The 16,540-nt window shown below is 39.3% G+C and overlaps 2 protein-coding genes across 5 annotated transcripts; both read right to left on the bottom strand.

Moving 5' to 3' along the window:
* Positions 1–533: 533 nt before the first annotated feature.
* On the bottom strand, positions 534–4,803 carry arl2bp (ADP-ribosylation factor-like 2 binding protein). 2 transcript variants are annotated; one of them, XM_058646257.1, is made up of 7 exons: positions 4,784–4,803; positions 4,252–4,345; positions 3,323–3,378; positions 3,081–3,187; positions 2,817–2,902; positions 2,393–2,489; positions 534–1,378 (listed from the first exon to the last, which is right to left on the bottom strand). In XM_058646257.1, the coding sequence occupies exons 2-7, from the start codon at positions 4,287–4,289 to the stop codon at positions 1,289–1,291; spliced, it is 474 nt and encodes a 157-aa protein (XP_058502240.1). In that variant the 5' UTR covers positions 4,290–4,345; positions 4,784–4,803; the 3' UTR covers positions 534–1,288. The 2 variants fall into 2 exon arrangements, with proteins under 2 accessions (XP_058502240.1, XP_058502239.1); XM_058646256.1 differs by having other exon boundaries at positions 4,697–4,786.
* Positions 4,804–5,401: 598 nt separating this feature from the next.
* rspry1 (ring finger and SPRY domain containing 1) lies at positions 5,402–15,644 on the bottom strand. 3 transcript variants are annotated; one of them, XM_058645055.1, is made up of 15 exons: positions 15,579–15,644; positions 13,950–14,566; positions 13,076–13,128; positions 11,702–11,814; positions 11,285–11,411; positions 11,092–11,150; positions 10,871–10,937; positions 10,566–10,697; positions 10,362–10,477; positions 10,058–10,201; positions 9,857–9,968; positions 9,265–9,367; positions 8,956–9,108; positions 8,201–8,305; positions 5,402–7,728 (listed from the first exon to the last, which is right to left on the bottom strand). In XM_058645055.1, the coding sequence occupies exons 2-15, from the start codon at positions 14,345–14,347 to the stop codon at positions 7,632–7,634; spliced, it is 1,779 nt and encodes a 592-aa protein (XP_058501038.1). In that variant the 5' UTR covers positions 14,348–14,566; positions 15,579–15,644; the 3' UTR covers positions 5,402–7,631. The 3 variants fall into 3 exon arrangements, with proteins under 3 accessions (XP_058501038.1, XP_058501037.1, XP_058501036.1); XM_058645054.1 differs by lacking the exon at positions 15,579–15,644 and adding an exon at positions 15,364–15,458; XM_058645053.1 differs by lacking the exon at positions 15,579–15,644 and adding an exon at positions 15,070–15,426.
* Between the last annotated feature and the right edge of the window lie 896 nt (positions 15,645–16,540).

Genomic DNA, 16,540 nt, shown 5'->3' on the forward strand with positions numbered 1-16,540 from the left:
ATGCTGTTGCAGGAAGCCAGCAAATCAGTGTCTTTGTCACCAGAGTTGGAAAAACACCTGTACATAGTTTCCAGACAAAAACCCAAACAAGTTTTCAAATTTCAAATTCAGCATGCAAAATACCAGATTTTGCATGTTGAATTTGAAACTTGAAGTTCGTGTACAACTACAGTTTTTTCTAAATAAAACTTTTTGTTTTTCCTCATTTCAAATTGTTAATACACTATATTAACAGGAAGAACATTGTAAATAACTGCCAGATATTGAAAGTTATTCTGGAAAAAAATAGGTAGAAGCATTTAGTCACAGGACATTTTCTGGCCCTTTTATGGTTAAAATAGACAGACATTTTGAGTCTTAGGTGTTAAGGGTTAAGGGTTAAATATTGTTCCACACATATCTCACTGAGCTTTGGAAACTTAATGTGTTGTTTTTGTATCAAAAATGCTTGTGAAAGTCTGCAGTCAGTGCTTGGACTCTAAAGATGCACATGTTCAAATAAAGGACTCGGGTGATTTAAGGCTTTTTTTAACCACTTTATTTGGAAATATACTTTTACCAAAAACAAATCTGACATGAACAGCAGTATTTTAGCAGTGACATAAATATATACTCTTATGTCATGATAAGACATGTATAAAACGTACTGAAAACTATGTCATTTCTCATTACAGGCAGGCGCGCACACACACACACACACACACACACACACACACATATACTCCATAATCCACTTTCACAGGCACGAAGCTCAGTTTTCAAACTGATCACATTATTTAAATCTTCATAAAACATAGATTGGTTACATGACTTTCCTATGGAGAAAAAAACAGATTCATACATTCAATATCATCACAAGGGGGTTCCTTCTATAAACATCATGTATGTTGAATGCCTCAACACTACAACAATATAATCGTGAATGAGAGGATGATTGTAAAAATTAGGATTAAGCCTCATTTATGTGTAAATCCCAGTTTAAGAGATGTGCATATTTCAAGTAGTAGAGTCCAGTGCAGAGGTTGGGGAGCAGAAAGAAGTCAAAACCTTTCCATCTTCATTCTTTTATCTACAGGGAAGTTTAAATAAGGTCCATCAAAGTCACCACGTGAAACACAACAATTCAGGCGTGTTCATTTTTTTGTTTACAGGCTGTAGATTTAAGATTTTAGACGTAGAGGGAATCTTAAAAACTCGAGTCACAAACGCAAACACAACATCTTATACCAACACATGCGGGAAGAGGCAATTCAAGTGTTTTTCACATGTTTTTCCCTGTGTGCGAGCGTCACTGCGATTCAGTGGTGTGTTTGACGTCTGCGGGGATCAGTGACGTGACCACCAGCCCGTTCATGTCCAGACCTCGGCCTTCCTTCTCCTGGAAGCACACAGAGTCACAGCTGAGCTCATATCAAAGCAAACACACACACACACGTTACGATGATCTGCCATCGGCGAGGATACAAAAGAGCTAATTAGACACAGATTTGTTAAGTACAATCATATTACACTGCACACTGGGTAATTACATTTTAAAAAAATATGTATTTTAAAAGTTTGATACTGAAGATGATCTATTCAATATCATGTTTACATATGATACTTTTCTGTACAGAAAATTGTGCATAAAACCTCATTTTGGTGATATTTTCAAAATAGATTTATGTGTAGATTATTTTCTCTATTAATCAAGTCATTTTTGATGTTCTCGAGTGTCTTGTTTTGTCCACAAACCAAAATGATACAGTTATTTCATTATTTGTTATATGGAGCAAAGGAAAAAAAATCACATTTAAGAAGCTGAAAAAACAGAAAATTGTTTTAATTATTTAAGAAACACCGATTAATTAACTTGACGATTAATCAATTATCAAAATAGTTGACAATTAATTTAGTAATCAATTAATAATCGAGTAATTGTTCCAGCCCTACTGTTTAAATAAGGTCCATCAATCCAGACGTGTTCATTTTTTTTTTTACAGGCTGTAGATTTAAGATTTTAGACGTAGAGGGAATCTTGAAACTCAAGTCACAAACACAAAATCTTACACCAACACAATTAATCAATTATCAAAATAGTTGACAATTAATTTAGTAATCAATTAATAATCGAGTAATTGTTCCAGCCCTTTTATTTGCAATAAACCATAAACTTAACCCCTTGTACTCTTGTTAATTTGCCTACAGGTATTTTACGCTGAAATTCTAGGTTTACCTTGCAAGAAAGCTGCATTTCATTGAATGAGTTGAAATATGAGCCCATACAGAGCACTGTACAGTTATGGAATCTAGTGTCAACTGGCAACAAGTCAACGTGGTGAGAGAGAAAAACTCCTCTTAAAAAAGTTAAAAACTGTGTTGTTAATTGTGTCTGAGGTTCCAGACGACTCACCGCTCTGTATTCCAGAAACATCTCCTTAAAGGCCACAAAGTCTGTGAACGTCAGCAGCATGTCGAAAATGTCGCCGTCAGTCTCATCCTTGTGCTGCCTGCAGATGGAACACAGGAGTGTGTCAATGTGCTACTGCGCCACCTGGTGTTTTGACAGTCACCCACTCCCACTCATCTTTCATACCCATTCACACGCTGCCAGCACAGCCATCAAGAGCAATGTGGGGGTAAGGAAGTGTCTTGCCCAAGGACACATCGGAACATAGATTAGCGGTTCAAACCCACAACCTTTAAGTTGAAAGACATCTCGCTCTACCACTGAGCTACCGTTGTCCCAGAGGATGTTTATCAGCCAAGGAATGACAGAGCAAACAGCAGCTTTAACTGTTTTGTTCAGGAAGTAATAATGTGATGGAGCGTCTTACATGAGTAGCTCTATGAAAGTGTTCATGTTGAAGCCAGGGATTCTCTTCATCAGCTGGTTCTCCAGGTGTTTCTCCAGCAGGTCGACCTAAACCACGCACATGAGTTAATATGAGTGTATATGTATGATATATATACTCATACATACCTGAGTTTAGTCACATTTATGTCACATTTCCAAGGGTAATTGTAAGACTTAGTCATGGTTGCATTGAACGGATCACATGTCTTATGTTACACGTGTATGTATTACATCCGGCACTCACGTATTCTTTGAAGATGGGTGTGTAGCTGAGTTTGTTCTCATCAGAGTTGTCAAACTCCATATAGTATTTCTCCATGAAGCTCCGCTGAAGCTGCTGGAACTCCTCCTCTGGAAAGAAAAGTAAACACAAATGTCTATGAGTTTGTAAAACAATAAAGATTTCAGTGTCACTCTGGCCACTCTGATTCATTCTTTTATTCTTTGAGGACAAAACGGACAAGGCTGATATAGCTCTGGTCTTACCCATGACAATGTCCTCTATGCAGCCAATGGCCAAATCAAAAGCAGCATCTGAGGAACTGAAGAGAGAGAAAAACACAGATAATGAGCATTTCTACATTAAGACACATAGTCAATGAATTTTGTAACACACGTACTGCTCTGACTACATTGCTGTACTGAACATGCAATACCCTAGATACAACAATGCACAATGCATTAACTCAGTGGTTCTCTAACTTTTTATAAATATTATATTTTCTATTAAATACTGAGCTCTCGAAGTAACACCAACATTAAAACAGTGGTGTAAATAGGCCGAGCAAAGTCAGCTACAGACTTTTCACAGGAGGCAGATTTATTCCCAATAAGATAATTTCTCTCTCTCATCATCATCCTCCTCCTCTTCCTCACATATACATCACACACTGGTATAGTGAAATTAGATTAAGATGGAGCGAGAGATAAGGGGACTCTAATTATTATTATTTAATACTTAATTTCATTTTCTACTTTAATTTTCTAAGTCCTCAGCTCCACTCCGATTCCCTGGTACATAAAGTGCAACAGTATTTCTGATTTTCCTCCAAGTACCACCAGAGGAAGCTCACGTACCACCGGTGGTACACTTTGAGAACCATGGCTCTAGTTGAATACATGGATAAGTGGCACAGACTCACATACACTGGTTTGCACAGCCATCATTCCTAGGACACTACATTGACTTCCATTCATTTAAAACAGCCTAAACAAAGAGTCATCCCGAACATTAACCATAACCAGTCAATGCCTAACCCTAACCTGAGCTGAATGTAACAATTGAACCTCATTAGGACCAGGTTGTTGGTCTCTCATAAGGTATACTATTCCTGACAATGTCAATGTTTACCTGTAGCTTAGATTTGACCTACTTTGTGACTGGACTGGGTCCAACACATCATAACAAAACCCACCTGGAGGTAACTAGGACTTCCTCGTCAGTGTCATCCATGTCTACGATGTTCTCCACACAGCTGCCGGCATCTTGCGAACGACAGGAGGCGACATCTAAACACACACACACACAAACACACACAGTGTAATATGCAGAGCTTTACATGAAGTCTATAAAAATACATTACATCATTTACCATCAGACAAATGCTCGCAGTGTATATTAAACGACACAAACTAGAGATAATACGGTCACAAAGCTGCCAAAACAAAAACAAAATAAGTTTTAGTTCTTGTTCTTGGTTAACGAAAGCGTTAGTTAGCAAACTGGCTAAGTAAATGTGAGCTAACGTTAGCTAAACACATGTCAGGTTAAGAACAGTCGCCAGTTAAACATTTAAAAGTATAAGTTTACGTTGTTTTTCTGTTTCGTTAATGTTAATCAAGTACATTTAATCCAATTACTTATTTCCTGGATATCCATATTGTCAACAAATCGCTCTGATGTTAATACTTCACGTAATGCTGTTGCCAAGGAAACGACCGACTTACGTGTGCTCTACTATTGTGTCCGATAAAACAAAATCTCTGAGCACATTGGTTCCTACACCAATTTGTTAACAACTTCACTTCAAAGGATCGACGTCACTGATTAAAGCTTCCCTGTTGTTAAATACACAATAATATACTGATATAATATATGTTCAAGTTTCAAGCATTCCTATTGGAAAACATTTTGCAGAATAATAATAATAATTTTGAAACGTGCATATTTCTGAAAACTGAACACATATGATCATTTCCTAAATGAGCTGAACATTTTGAAGTTTGGATGTTCAAATATCTTGAAAAATGTAGGACGTAAGTGTAAAAATAGGGTGGAAAATAACAATATAGAATATATTATATCTAAATATTTTGTAATATGGATTTTTGACCAAACTACACAGCAACATGGACCTCAATCTTTTTTTCTCAATACAATATTGACATTTTTTAAACTACATTACCTCACTAGATTAAGAATTGTTCTTTGGGTTCGTTCTTATAATAAGTACCGCTATCAGTATTGGAGTCTACCTCGGTTTCATTCTAATAACTTGTTTGTGTAATGTGTTTAACTTGTTGAAATATGAGAGATGTAAATAAGAGTCACACAAGTCAAAAAAGTCACATACATACACACATTTATTACAAATGTCACAATTCAGGAAACAACAATTTGTCAATAAATCACATCTTTGGGAATTCCGGGGCAAAAATTCCTTTCTAGATGTTTTAAATACTCACAACTTATTCTTTACAATCACAAAGTTCATCTCCTACCATATACTTTCTCTCACCTGCATGTATAAGGTGCTCCAGGAAATACAGGGTAGCAAACAGGGAACAGACAAGTCATTTGTCATACTGAGAGATGCATGTTATGTTTTAATTGTTCCAGTATAGTCTGAATGATTATGCAGATCTTGCTCATGCAATTTGGGCAAGTAGAAACTCTTTCATTAAAAAAAAAAAAGTTGCCCAAAATACATTTAATTATTCTGTTTTGATTTGAAATGTCAGTGATTTTGTTTCATTTTAAAATCACACAAACACATTTCTTGAATCACAATCTCCCTCGTGTTCATCGTGTCATCGGTTTCCAATAGACAAATGTGACTGAGTCAACTCAGAGATGCTTCAAGTAAACAACAGACAGAAAAGACAGATATAGAACAATCTACGGCTGAAGATGTTGGGGAAAAATGGCAAAATGACATCAGTGAGGTTTACTCTTTCTATAGCTCAGTCAGTGGCCACAGATCTGGCAAACCTGTTTAGATTAGATCGATCACTCAGCGTGTGCTTTGATTTGAAGCAAATGAAAACTTTTTTTCTTGCCCTCTCAGTTGAGGTCATATCACTGTGCTGTGAGTTAGTTTCCTTGCTCATTTATTTCAAGTACGTCATTGCCAATTTCAGACCAAAAATAACATGGTATGTAATCAGTATATTGATACTGAGGAAAGACAAAATCACTTAAATGATTCACATTTTGTTTTTCGAGAATTTCCTGATCAAACCAAACCTGCTGCACTTCCAAGGGCAAGTTGCCAGTGTTCACCATCACATCTCTTACAAAACTAAATAACATCTTATAGTTTGAAAATAGTCATCTTAATACAGACGCACATCTTTTGCTATCACAAACTAAAATTAAGACTTAATTATACAGCTGCAATCAAGCCATCCTTAATAAATTACGAGGGTGGTGTGTGTGCATACTTCCCCCAAACTAGCTCCTCCTCAATCACATGGATTTAAAGCTGGGGGGGTAAACATTTCAATTACAGATTAACCTTCTGTAGATTTTAATCTCTGTGTATTTATTTGTTGTGGTTGTGATGTACATGATTAAATATCAACATCTCAGCAAAAGAATACAGCACAAAAAGCAGCAGGGTCAGCCATAGTGAAAATTACTTCGTCCCAATACAGATTCAAGTATGTGTTTTTTTTTTTTTTTACTGTTGTAAAATATGTGTTATTACCTCTTTCAACACCTGTCATTCTCTTTTAGATGACAGTCAATTAAACTTTAAACATCATTGGTAAACTGGATCAAATCAGACAACTGAACTCCTGCAAATGTGAAGTTCTCTGACAACAAGAGCAAACTGTAGGATCTCTTGACAAACCTCTGCCACTCGATGATAAATCAGTACAGACAGTGAAGCCTCGAGAGAAAGGAGAGTGACAATGCTACGTCAACGACAACACAAGTCACATATCTATACCTGAAAACATGATCGTGTGATACATCTCAAATTTATCTGTACCTTGGGTTTAATACTGCACTACAGACTGTGCTCTTCCCAGCTACCCTGCCCTTTCAGATCAGCAGGTGGGTGTGTGTCTGTGTGTCTGTGTGTGGGCTGATGGGATAAAATAGTCACAGCCCCTGGGCTGAAAGCGCAGTGGCTACCTTGTGTCTGAAAGGATGTCTCGTAACTCGATGCAGGGGCTTGCAGATGAGAAGCTGGAACAGTCTGTGATCTGGTAAATATGATTCTGCTCCTCACACCTGCTGCAGAAGTTGACTATCTGTGACCCAGCTTCTGTAGTGAGCTGTCAGAAGGATGTACATGAAGAGATTCGGGTAAATGAGGGAATGCTCCTGGGGATCCAGCTGTGGTTCGATTCCCCTCCTCTCATATCCTCTCTTTCTTCTCTCCACAGCTCTATTGTTTTCTTCATCGTTCCTCTGACCAGAACTCACAGGTCTGGCATCATCATCATCATCATCATCACAGCGGTGTGGCACCGTCCTCGTAGCCCTGTTGGATGAGAGGGGACTAGAGGAAGAGGCTGTAGGGCTTGCATGTCTCTCCTTACTAGAGGAGGGGCAGGAAGTGTGTCAGGAGACATGTGCAATGAGTCTGACTCTGGTCTGGATGTCCTGGCGGCACAGGGGGCACGTCTCTAACTGTAAGGCACACTCCATACACATACCACTGGAGGAAGATGGAGGAAAACAAAACACTTTATAATCCAATTACAAAACATGCTCATCTATGAGTAATAAATATAAAATGTATTAAAATGTTCGTAGAAAATTAAATTCTACAACCGCAATTCTGACCCTTTATTCAATATTATGTAGACACGTCTTTAACTGAGATTCTTGGGTTAAGTCCATAGACCATTTAAAAAGTGGATGTAATCTTCAGGGTTCTTCCTGAGGCTAACCAGAGAATGAGACAACACTAGCCACAAGGGGTGACTCCACTGGTTGCAAAAAGAACTCGGTTTGAAAGGAATTCTATGGGAAAATAAGCCTATTTCCTTGATTTAAAACACAACTTTCAACTTGCTAGAGAAGGAGAATTCAGGCAAACACGATGCAGCAACAACACTAACGTGCTATTAGCAGGTAAGAAATCTTTATCATTTGTGTCTACAAACATAAATAACATGTACACATACCCATGTCCACAGGGCCGCAGCTCTGTGTCAGCCATGACGTCACAACACAGTGTGCAGCAGTTGTCTCGGATGCTAACCTGCTTCAGTAAGGCCAGACGACGGTGTCTGGGAAACACACACATACATACACAATAAGTAAGCAGACATATACACCAACAGATAAATATCTCCATTTACAAACATGCATTTGAATCTTATTGTCTTCAGCTGCTCCAATTTGCCTCCGCTGGCAGATTTTGACAGGAAATTAAACAAAATGTGCTGCTTAATGCGTCTAAAGAAAAATATTAAGAATAAAATGATTGGTTGAGACAGGCACCTGAAAGTGTAGGGTCGCACTGTGATGCTTAAAGGAGCAGAGAGTGAAAGATGCACTGCAGTGATCACCTTATGTTTCTCCGAGTTTACCAAAGGCAAACACAGATAATTGTGATACTCCTAACATGAGGTCACCACCAAAACGTACTCGGCTTATTCTTTGACAGCGAAAGGTGAAGATGTGTTGCAAATTTTAAGAAATTCCCTAGAGGAAATTCTGTGATCGTACATTCACAAGAATGCTTTTTTCTGCCCGTGGTGAAAATGCTGTATGTACACTGGAGCGTCCCCAAACTATGACTCATGTTTGCAATCCGTTTGTGTTGACCTCTGTGTGCAAACATAATGACTCACTGGTTACAAGGTGGTTGTGTAATACAACAAATGGCATGTAGTTTGCCCTAAGTGTGTCATCGGATTTATTTTTCCCTTCGTACCTGGGTAGGATGATCTTTTCACTGGGCAGCAGTGAAGCAAAGTCATTGAAGGTGCTGAACTTGACAGAAGGTGGGTGACGGAAAGGCTTGGCCCCAAAGTTGAACTCACACTGCTGGTACGACATGAAGCTGGCAGCAGCAAAGAATCCCGACCTGACAGAGATAAAGGCGAGGGGAGAATATATGAAGAAGGAAGGCAGGAAAAGGGTAGGACAGGTGGAGAGGCAAAATAGAGGAAGGAGGCGGAATGCAATGAGGAAACCAAATCTACAGAACATACACAGTGAAGAACTTTGTGTGTGGACTTACGTGGCTGAAGAGAAGACCTGTTTCTCTGGTGGCAGCTGATGTCCATTCAGATAAAAGATCATCTGCTTCTTGCTGAGGTCCAACAGGAAGCCAATGGCATCTCCTAAACAAAACAAAGAGATATGCAGTAGAATAAAGTCTTAACATGTTATTATTCCCATAATTCATCCATGTGGGAGGTAAACCCACATGATAAAGTTTTCTGGTGAAACAAGAGTAAAATAGGGTGACTTAGTCATCTTAATACAGACGCACATCTTTTGCTATCACAAACTAAAATTAAGACTTAATTATACAGCTGCAATCAAGCCATCCTTAATAAATTACGAGGGACACCCAGGGTAAGCTGTGTTGGGTGTTTGTCCAGCATGGATAAAAACAATTCAGTGCGCATTTCAATATGCTCTCAGATTTGGTCAGGTCCAAGTCACACGCTATCTATCTACTTTGTAAGCACTTGAGAAGCACCAAAAACAACACGTCAGTTTCTGAGAAAATGAGTTTGACATTTAAAAAAAAAAAAAATAAAATAATGTGTTCACAACAATATTAAATGTTCTTTCTAGTATATTAAAATAAAATCAGTCCATACCCTCTTTCCAGCAGGGGTGAGAGTGAGGTTTACTGCGAGCATTGTACCAGATGAGCTGCCTGCAGCCATCGTACGCACATGAGTATTCATCGTCTCCTATTCCATAACCCTCCTGTAACACACATGTACAATGATTATAGTACGAGTCTGCAGATCAAGCAAATGCAGGGAGATCAACAGTAACACAGTGAAAGGGATTACATGATTGAGGAACTTGCTGTCCTTAGTGGCCCATCCTATTTGCATCACGCCCGATGTGATGACCGTCACCTCGTAGTACCAAACGCCTGAATCCACGCAAAAGGTACAACGCACACTCTCAAAGGACGAGGCGTCACATCGTGCCTGATCGAAAGGGAAAATAAACCATGTCCGTTTATATGTGAAAGATTATTAAATAAGGGCATGAAAACAATGAATATCAATAATTTACTAAATGTGTGGATGTGTTTACTGATCACACAGACATCCATGAAGTCTCATCACAGAATATTTACAGACTAACCTCTAGTCCAGTGGGGGAAATCTTGAGGTACTCGCTGACATCATTGCTGTTGAGCATGGCGTTGATATTAGTGAGGTTGACTTTCTCGTAGGTGAATTGACGACCGTCTTTAAGAACTAGACGGGAAACAACAGAGCAGTTATCACATGCATTTCCCATATATACTGTACTTAAATTACAGAGACAGGTCCTGATGCTACTCACATAAATTGTCAAGGCTCCACTGTGAACAGAATCCAACCTGCCTCTTCAGGTAATCCGGTTGCTCTGCCCATGACTCCAGGGCAGCGAGTCGATCGCTGATACATGACTCAGACACCGTCACTTTGTTCTCACCTGAGGACAAGAAGCAGGTTGGAGACGGAATGAGTCTTACAGTCTAATCTAAGAGTATGGTTGGAAGCACATGACACACGACAGAGCACCCTTAAAATAAAGTATAATACTGTTCCACTAACATTTCTTTCTTTTTTTTTTAAAGAGCTATTCGACACAGTGAGTGAACCTACTGGTCTGGGAGAACTTTTCCAAAGCAATGAGAGCAAACAGCATGACAGTCGGATGGGCCTCAGAACTCTGGAGGAAGATTTACAGAACAGAAATGATCATCAGGGTTGAGATTATCTACTTTAATTTTACATAAAACATTTTTTCTTTCAACCAAACATAAAATAATAACATTAGTATCTCAAGTCCAGAAGTTCACAACTGGGTGTGTTTGTTTGCTCACCAGGCTCTCTAGAAGATATTCAAGGGTTCCTGGGCTCAAAAGTCCAGTACTGGCTGGTCCTGGGAGACATTAGAGGAGTTATTAGACACATACTTAGGAGAGTCTACATGATCATTAACAGAAGTACTGAAGACCAAGACTGTTGCTTAGGGATTTGGAAAAAAACAATTAAATGCAAAAATGTGGACTCTACCAGCCAGTTTCTCAGCCAGGCATCCCAGGACAGCTGTGGTGTTTCTGTGTTTAGCAGGGTTTAAAGCATCCTGTTGTGCTACACTTGAACTCAGACTCAACATGTCAGAGAGTTTCTGCAAAGCATCCTGGAGAGAGGGGGAATACAGACCAGTTACTCTAATGAAGGTCACACAGGCACACACACAGTTTCCATGGAGATGCTGAAATAGCAGCTTAAGAATTAGAAATCCATACACGTTTATGATGATAAGCCTGTGTGCATAATAGGTCAAGATAAAAAGCAACAAAGTCAAGTGTGGGATAAATTACAATGGGGACACCATAATGCATTTCCTAACACATTTATCCTAACCTTAAAAATCACAGCTTAGGGTAAATTCTAATCTTAAGGCTTATACACACATAAAGCACTAACTTTGGTGGGCAGAGGACACTCATCTAACAGAAGGGTGATCACTGCAGGGCCAAGTGGATCATCCAATGGGATCACTCGAATGAGAGACTGGACAACCTCTAGCCAACCATCATCTAAGAGAAGGAGGAGGAAAAGTTTAGATTCAAACGACACATACAGTACACTATATTATATTCAAGTGACAACTTTGGCAAGATGCATGGACAAAACATAGAAAAGAGTATGAGCATGATTATGTCTAACAGATCTCCAAGAACTGGAGCTGATGACTTTCATTATAAATGTGTTCATAAAAGAAAACATAATATATTTCCAAAGATTGAGGACTTTTACCCACATCTGTCAACATTAAAAATGTTTGGAAAAAACATGCGATACTTTTTATTTACTTCCTGCTACAGCTTCTATTTGAAGAATGGATCTGATAACAATAATAAAAGGTATTTATATAGCACTTTTCAAATGTTACAAAGTGCTAAACCGATTGACCAATCAAGATGAGGAAAGAATGAAGCCCAACATCAGTGGGGAGACAAAAACTCCCAGAGACGCCAAAGACAAGTGAAGTGTGCTGAAACATCTTCATGAGACCGGCTCCTGCATTGTGAATGTCGGACACAGCACAAAACAAAAGCACTAATTTCCTGTCCATTAGGCAACTCAGTAACAAACACTCTCTTTAACCCTATCACTTATAAAAGCCAACTAGCGCATGAATAATGTAACATGGTAGCACATATCAAAGAGAAAGTGACTGTCTGACTTGACTTGCTGCCTTCAGGGTTCAATATCTGCAAGCTAATGCCTAGTTTGGCTATCAAGACTCACAACGCTATTTCCTATGAGTATCAAACCATATGTGTATGACAAGAAATCCAAACACAAGCTACCGCCCATAAGCACACACAACTGAGTACACATAACTAAGGTAAAAACCTGATCTGTAAATTAATGTTTCAGTCTTTTAGTGGGTGAAGTTGAAGGTTGAGAGACCAACACACAATTTCTGCTGTGAAAGTCATGACTGCCTTCAGATGACGTAATATTCCTCTAACCTGGAACAGTGGGAGCACTGGAGAAATGCTGAGGCAGTACTACTACAGCAGCAGACAGATATGGGTGTTGCAGCATCTCTCCTCTGTTTAGTGGGAATTTCGCCATCTTGTTTATACCTCACTTAACCCCACCCATCTTACTTGTGCAGAATTTGCACAATCTGGTCCTCAAAACTGTTTACTTTGAAACACGACACATTTTGTGTCAAACTGAGAGACGAATCACAGAACTTAAATCTGACTAAATGTTGAGCACAGACATATTCTGTGTGCTTTATTTGGTGTTTCTTTTGAGATGCTGTGTGTTTTCTTTCCTTACCTGTCTCTGCCATTTCATGCAAAGTGATCATGGAGTAAGGAGGCTCTTGGTCACTAAAAAAACAGATGATAATAACAAGACATGAGTACAGCATGTACCTGAATGCTGTGCCTTACAACGTCAGCACTGCCTTTACTGTATGCTGGTTCAGTTGTGTGCATGCACTACACAAATGGAGCATTGTTTCATAAAACGCAGGTGTTATAACCCTGTGATCACTGCTGCATCTGAAATAATATAAACAAATGATTCAGCGTTTGGGTGTTTGTTATTGCAGTAATTATTATGGATAGTAGTGTTATCCCACTGAGAGGTCTTGGAACGCATATATTTGTTATGTATTTATTTTACTGGACAGTGTTGATGATACTGTTGTCATGACTCATCCCAAGCTGAAAACTGCTTTCATTTCAACAACCATGACTCCAGATTGATGTTCAAATTACCCAACAAAACTTGATGATACTGTCACTATCTGCTTTTGATTTACTGTTGACAAATTCTTGGAAATGCACATTGCATGTTTAATACAGTATTGTTTAAGTATTCAAAAGACAAAACTGCAAATACACTACCTATAAAAAAATTTAACGTGAAATTTCAGCTATATCTTGTGTGTGTTAACAAAACAGTGTAATAATTCTTTACATGATTTAAAAAATAATAAGTCTTGGAGTTTGACTTTCTGTTGTTCGATTGGCTCGCGATTTAATCAACATAACTTATTTAACAAAAGCTAAAGTTTTCAAGATTTGTTTCAAGTGGTTAAGACACTGCCAGAAATTACAATACACACTCTTTTATGAGCTATAGATTAATTTGAAATTGCACAGAGCATTCTGATCCCCCTGTCCCTCATCATTACCAGACTTACTTGTCTACAAGTGTCCTGATGACAGCCAGTGTGTCCAGCACCAAGCCATCCACATTCTGCTTCTTCCGCCGTGGCTCATGGGGCCCTCGACCTCGGCGTGGAGGCCTGACTGGGTCCCTTGGCCTACTGCTCCGGGCCTCCCCGGGGTCAGCACCTACACCTGTACCATGGTCCACTCGTCTAGCTTGCCCTCGGGTTACCCTTGTTGCCCCCGGTTGATGGTCCTCCACATCACTATCCTCCCGGCACACACAACTGTTACCCATGGTTCCAGTGCTGGAAACCAAACTGGCAAGGGTCTTCCAGAGTGAATGAAGGGAGTTTGAGGATGAAAGGAAACGCAGAACCCTTCCAAGGCTCCTGCAGGCACAGAAAGCGATCCAGGCAGCTACTATCATATCATCTGAAGAAATTGATTTAAGGGGACTATTGCCCTGGTGGGCTGGGTGGAGTCAGTGCTCATAGTTTTACCAAGCAGAGATGACGGATTGTTTTGAGAGTAATAATATACAGCTGGTCAGATAGACCAGGAAAGGCCAGATGATGCTCCAAGATATGCTCTGACCATCATCAACAGCACATGATTCAAGTCCAGCTGTCGTTCTGGGCATGCACAGCTGTAGAAGCAACACAGAGAGAAGAGAAAAATGAAACTATGTTGATCATTGTCTGAACAGTCTAAAAGCTGATCATATTCTGCTACCAGAACATCAATACAAAATCACAAATAGTTAAAATGAGGCAGAAAATCAATAAGCATAAAAACATATACATGTAGCATTGTGTGCTTGGACTAGTTGAACTGATATTCACACACATACATATTACATGTATATAATGAACTACAACATACATAGTGAGGATGTGGTTATGAAATGGGTTAGCAAATAAGTCTCTTTCACGTTTTATACCGCTTTAAGCTAGTGTTTCTCTTATACATGACAACCCGTTGTTATAAATAAAAAAAATCTCAATCATTTTTGTGTTGTTGACAAACATGAGCTTTTTTGACAGTGGGCTAGCAAGCTAGCCACCCACCAAGAAAACACTGAAACTGACGTGGCTCCAAATAAAACTCGCACGTTATCAGCGCCACATTTTAATCTTGATTCATACTTACACTGCGTTCGCGACCCACACCAGAGTACTTTAGCAAAACAGGTAGCTAATCGGTTAGCTCCGATGTGTAGCAGCTAGCCGGCTAACGTTAGCTGTTAGCTTGTTAGCTGGTTCACGCGGATTCTGCTGTCAAACGACGCAAGTGTGCTAACGTGACCAGCCGTGAAGTAAGCGCGAGACTCAGACACCGGTGAAGTGCTGTGGTCGTTTACATGACCCGCTTATGTGTCCCGCAACGAGGCTTTGTCTTACTCCAAACAACACATTCACGTGACGGCGAGCTAAGTCTACTTACACATATTTTTGCGACACTACAACCGCTAGCTACTTGCTAATTTCCGTAGCGCTAGCAGCTAACTGGCCATCATCAGCTGTGGATGCGGAGGCGAGGCTGATGTAGGAGGGAGCAGGACAACGTCAACATATTGAAAACAAGACCGTTTTTTCATCATTAGAGATAAATCATTTCAGGTTTTTTCCCTTTTTGTTTTCAAATGTGTATTATATTACCTGTAAAACTGACTGCACACATTTTAGTTTGTTTATGTTGAGAATATGCGTGTCTCATTTTTTTATTTACATCTCTTGTTCTTATACTCCATCTCTTATTTTTGTATGTCATCTCTGATAGTGCCTTCTTTAAAGATCAAAGCAATGCATCTGTCATTCTTCTTTCCAACTAGGATAGTAGAGGCAATTAAGGACAAATATGTCTGTGTAGACATGGTAGAGGGGGATGAAGTGTATATTTGTGTTATTGAGGACAACAGGATTCATTGCAAGACTATAATAATGAAAATTGAAGGAAGTAAAGGCAGGCTGAGGTCCATTTTCCAGGATGTGATCGATTAAAGTGAAACCAAAGGTCCTTCTTTGTGTTAATAACATGGTTTAACTATTCCATCCATCTTCTACCACTTAATCCTGCACATGAGGATCACCGGGGTGCCAATCCCATCTGACATAAGGCAAAGGCGAGGTACACCCTGGACAGGTTGCCAGTTCATCACAGACTCAATTTAGACTGTCCAATTTTCATAATCCCCAATCTGCATGTTTTTGGACAAACAGAGAACCTGGAGAAAACCCTCATACACTGGGAGAACATGCAAACTCATGCAGAAAGGCCCTTGTTCCAACCGGGTGCTAACCACTACTCCGACTTTGGCATCTGAAAGTATAGGTAATTCTCTTATTAATTGGGTAAATAAAAACAGCCACATCATATATCTTCTATTATCTACAAGTAACAGTCTTGTCAATTTCAAATCATAACATTAACATTTAACTAACTAGCTACCACAACTAGTTCCCACACTAAATGTCTTATACTGCTTATATGTTGGACTAGTCTATTCATCACAAAGTAGTGTATACTGCAAAGTGGTGTCGCACACTTTGCTTTTCTTCATGGCTGTTACAAAGGCCGTGTTACGCTGCATCCCAATTGTCCTCAGGTGCTCAGAGAACTT

Source organism: Solea solea, chromosome 12, assembly GCF_958295425.1.
Source record: "Solea solea chromosome 12, fSolSol10.1, whole genome shotgun sequence".
Classification (NCBI taxonomy): Eukaryota; Metazoa; Chordata; class Actinopteri; order Pleuronectiformes; family Soleidae; genus Solea; species Solea solea.

Bases quoted from the DNA above. Each gene is read 5' to 3' on its own strand.
- rspry1 (XM_058645055.1), bottom strand. From the start codon at position 14,347: ATGATAGTAGCTGCCTGGATCGCTTTCTGTGCCTGCAGGAGCCTTGGA. The intron at 9,109-9,264 runs GTAAGTCCACAC...TATCTCTGTCAG, and splicing joins CAGGTCTTCTCTTCAGCCAC to GTCGGGATTCTTTGCTGCTG. The intron at 8,306-8,955 runs GTACGAAGGGAA...TGTGTTTCCCAG, and splicing joins GAAAAGATCATCCTACCCAG to ACACCGTCGTCTGGCCTTAC.
- arl2bp (XM_058646256.1), bottom strand. The intron at 2,903-3,080 runs GTGAGTGCCGGA...TGCGTGGTTTAG, and splicing joins CACCCATCTTCAAAGAATAC to GTCGACCTGCTGGAGAAACA. The intron at 2,490-2,816 runs GTAAGACGCTCC...TTCCATCTGCAG, and splicing joins ACTTTCATAGAGCTACTCAT to GCAGCACAAGGATGAGACTG.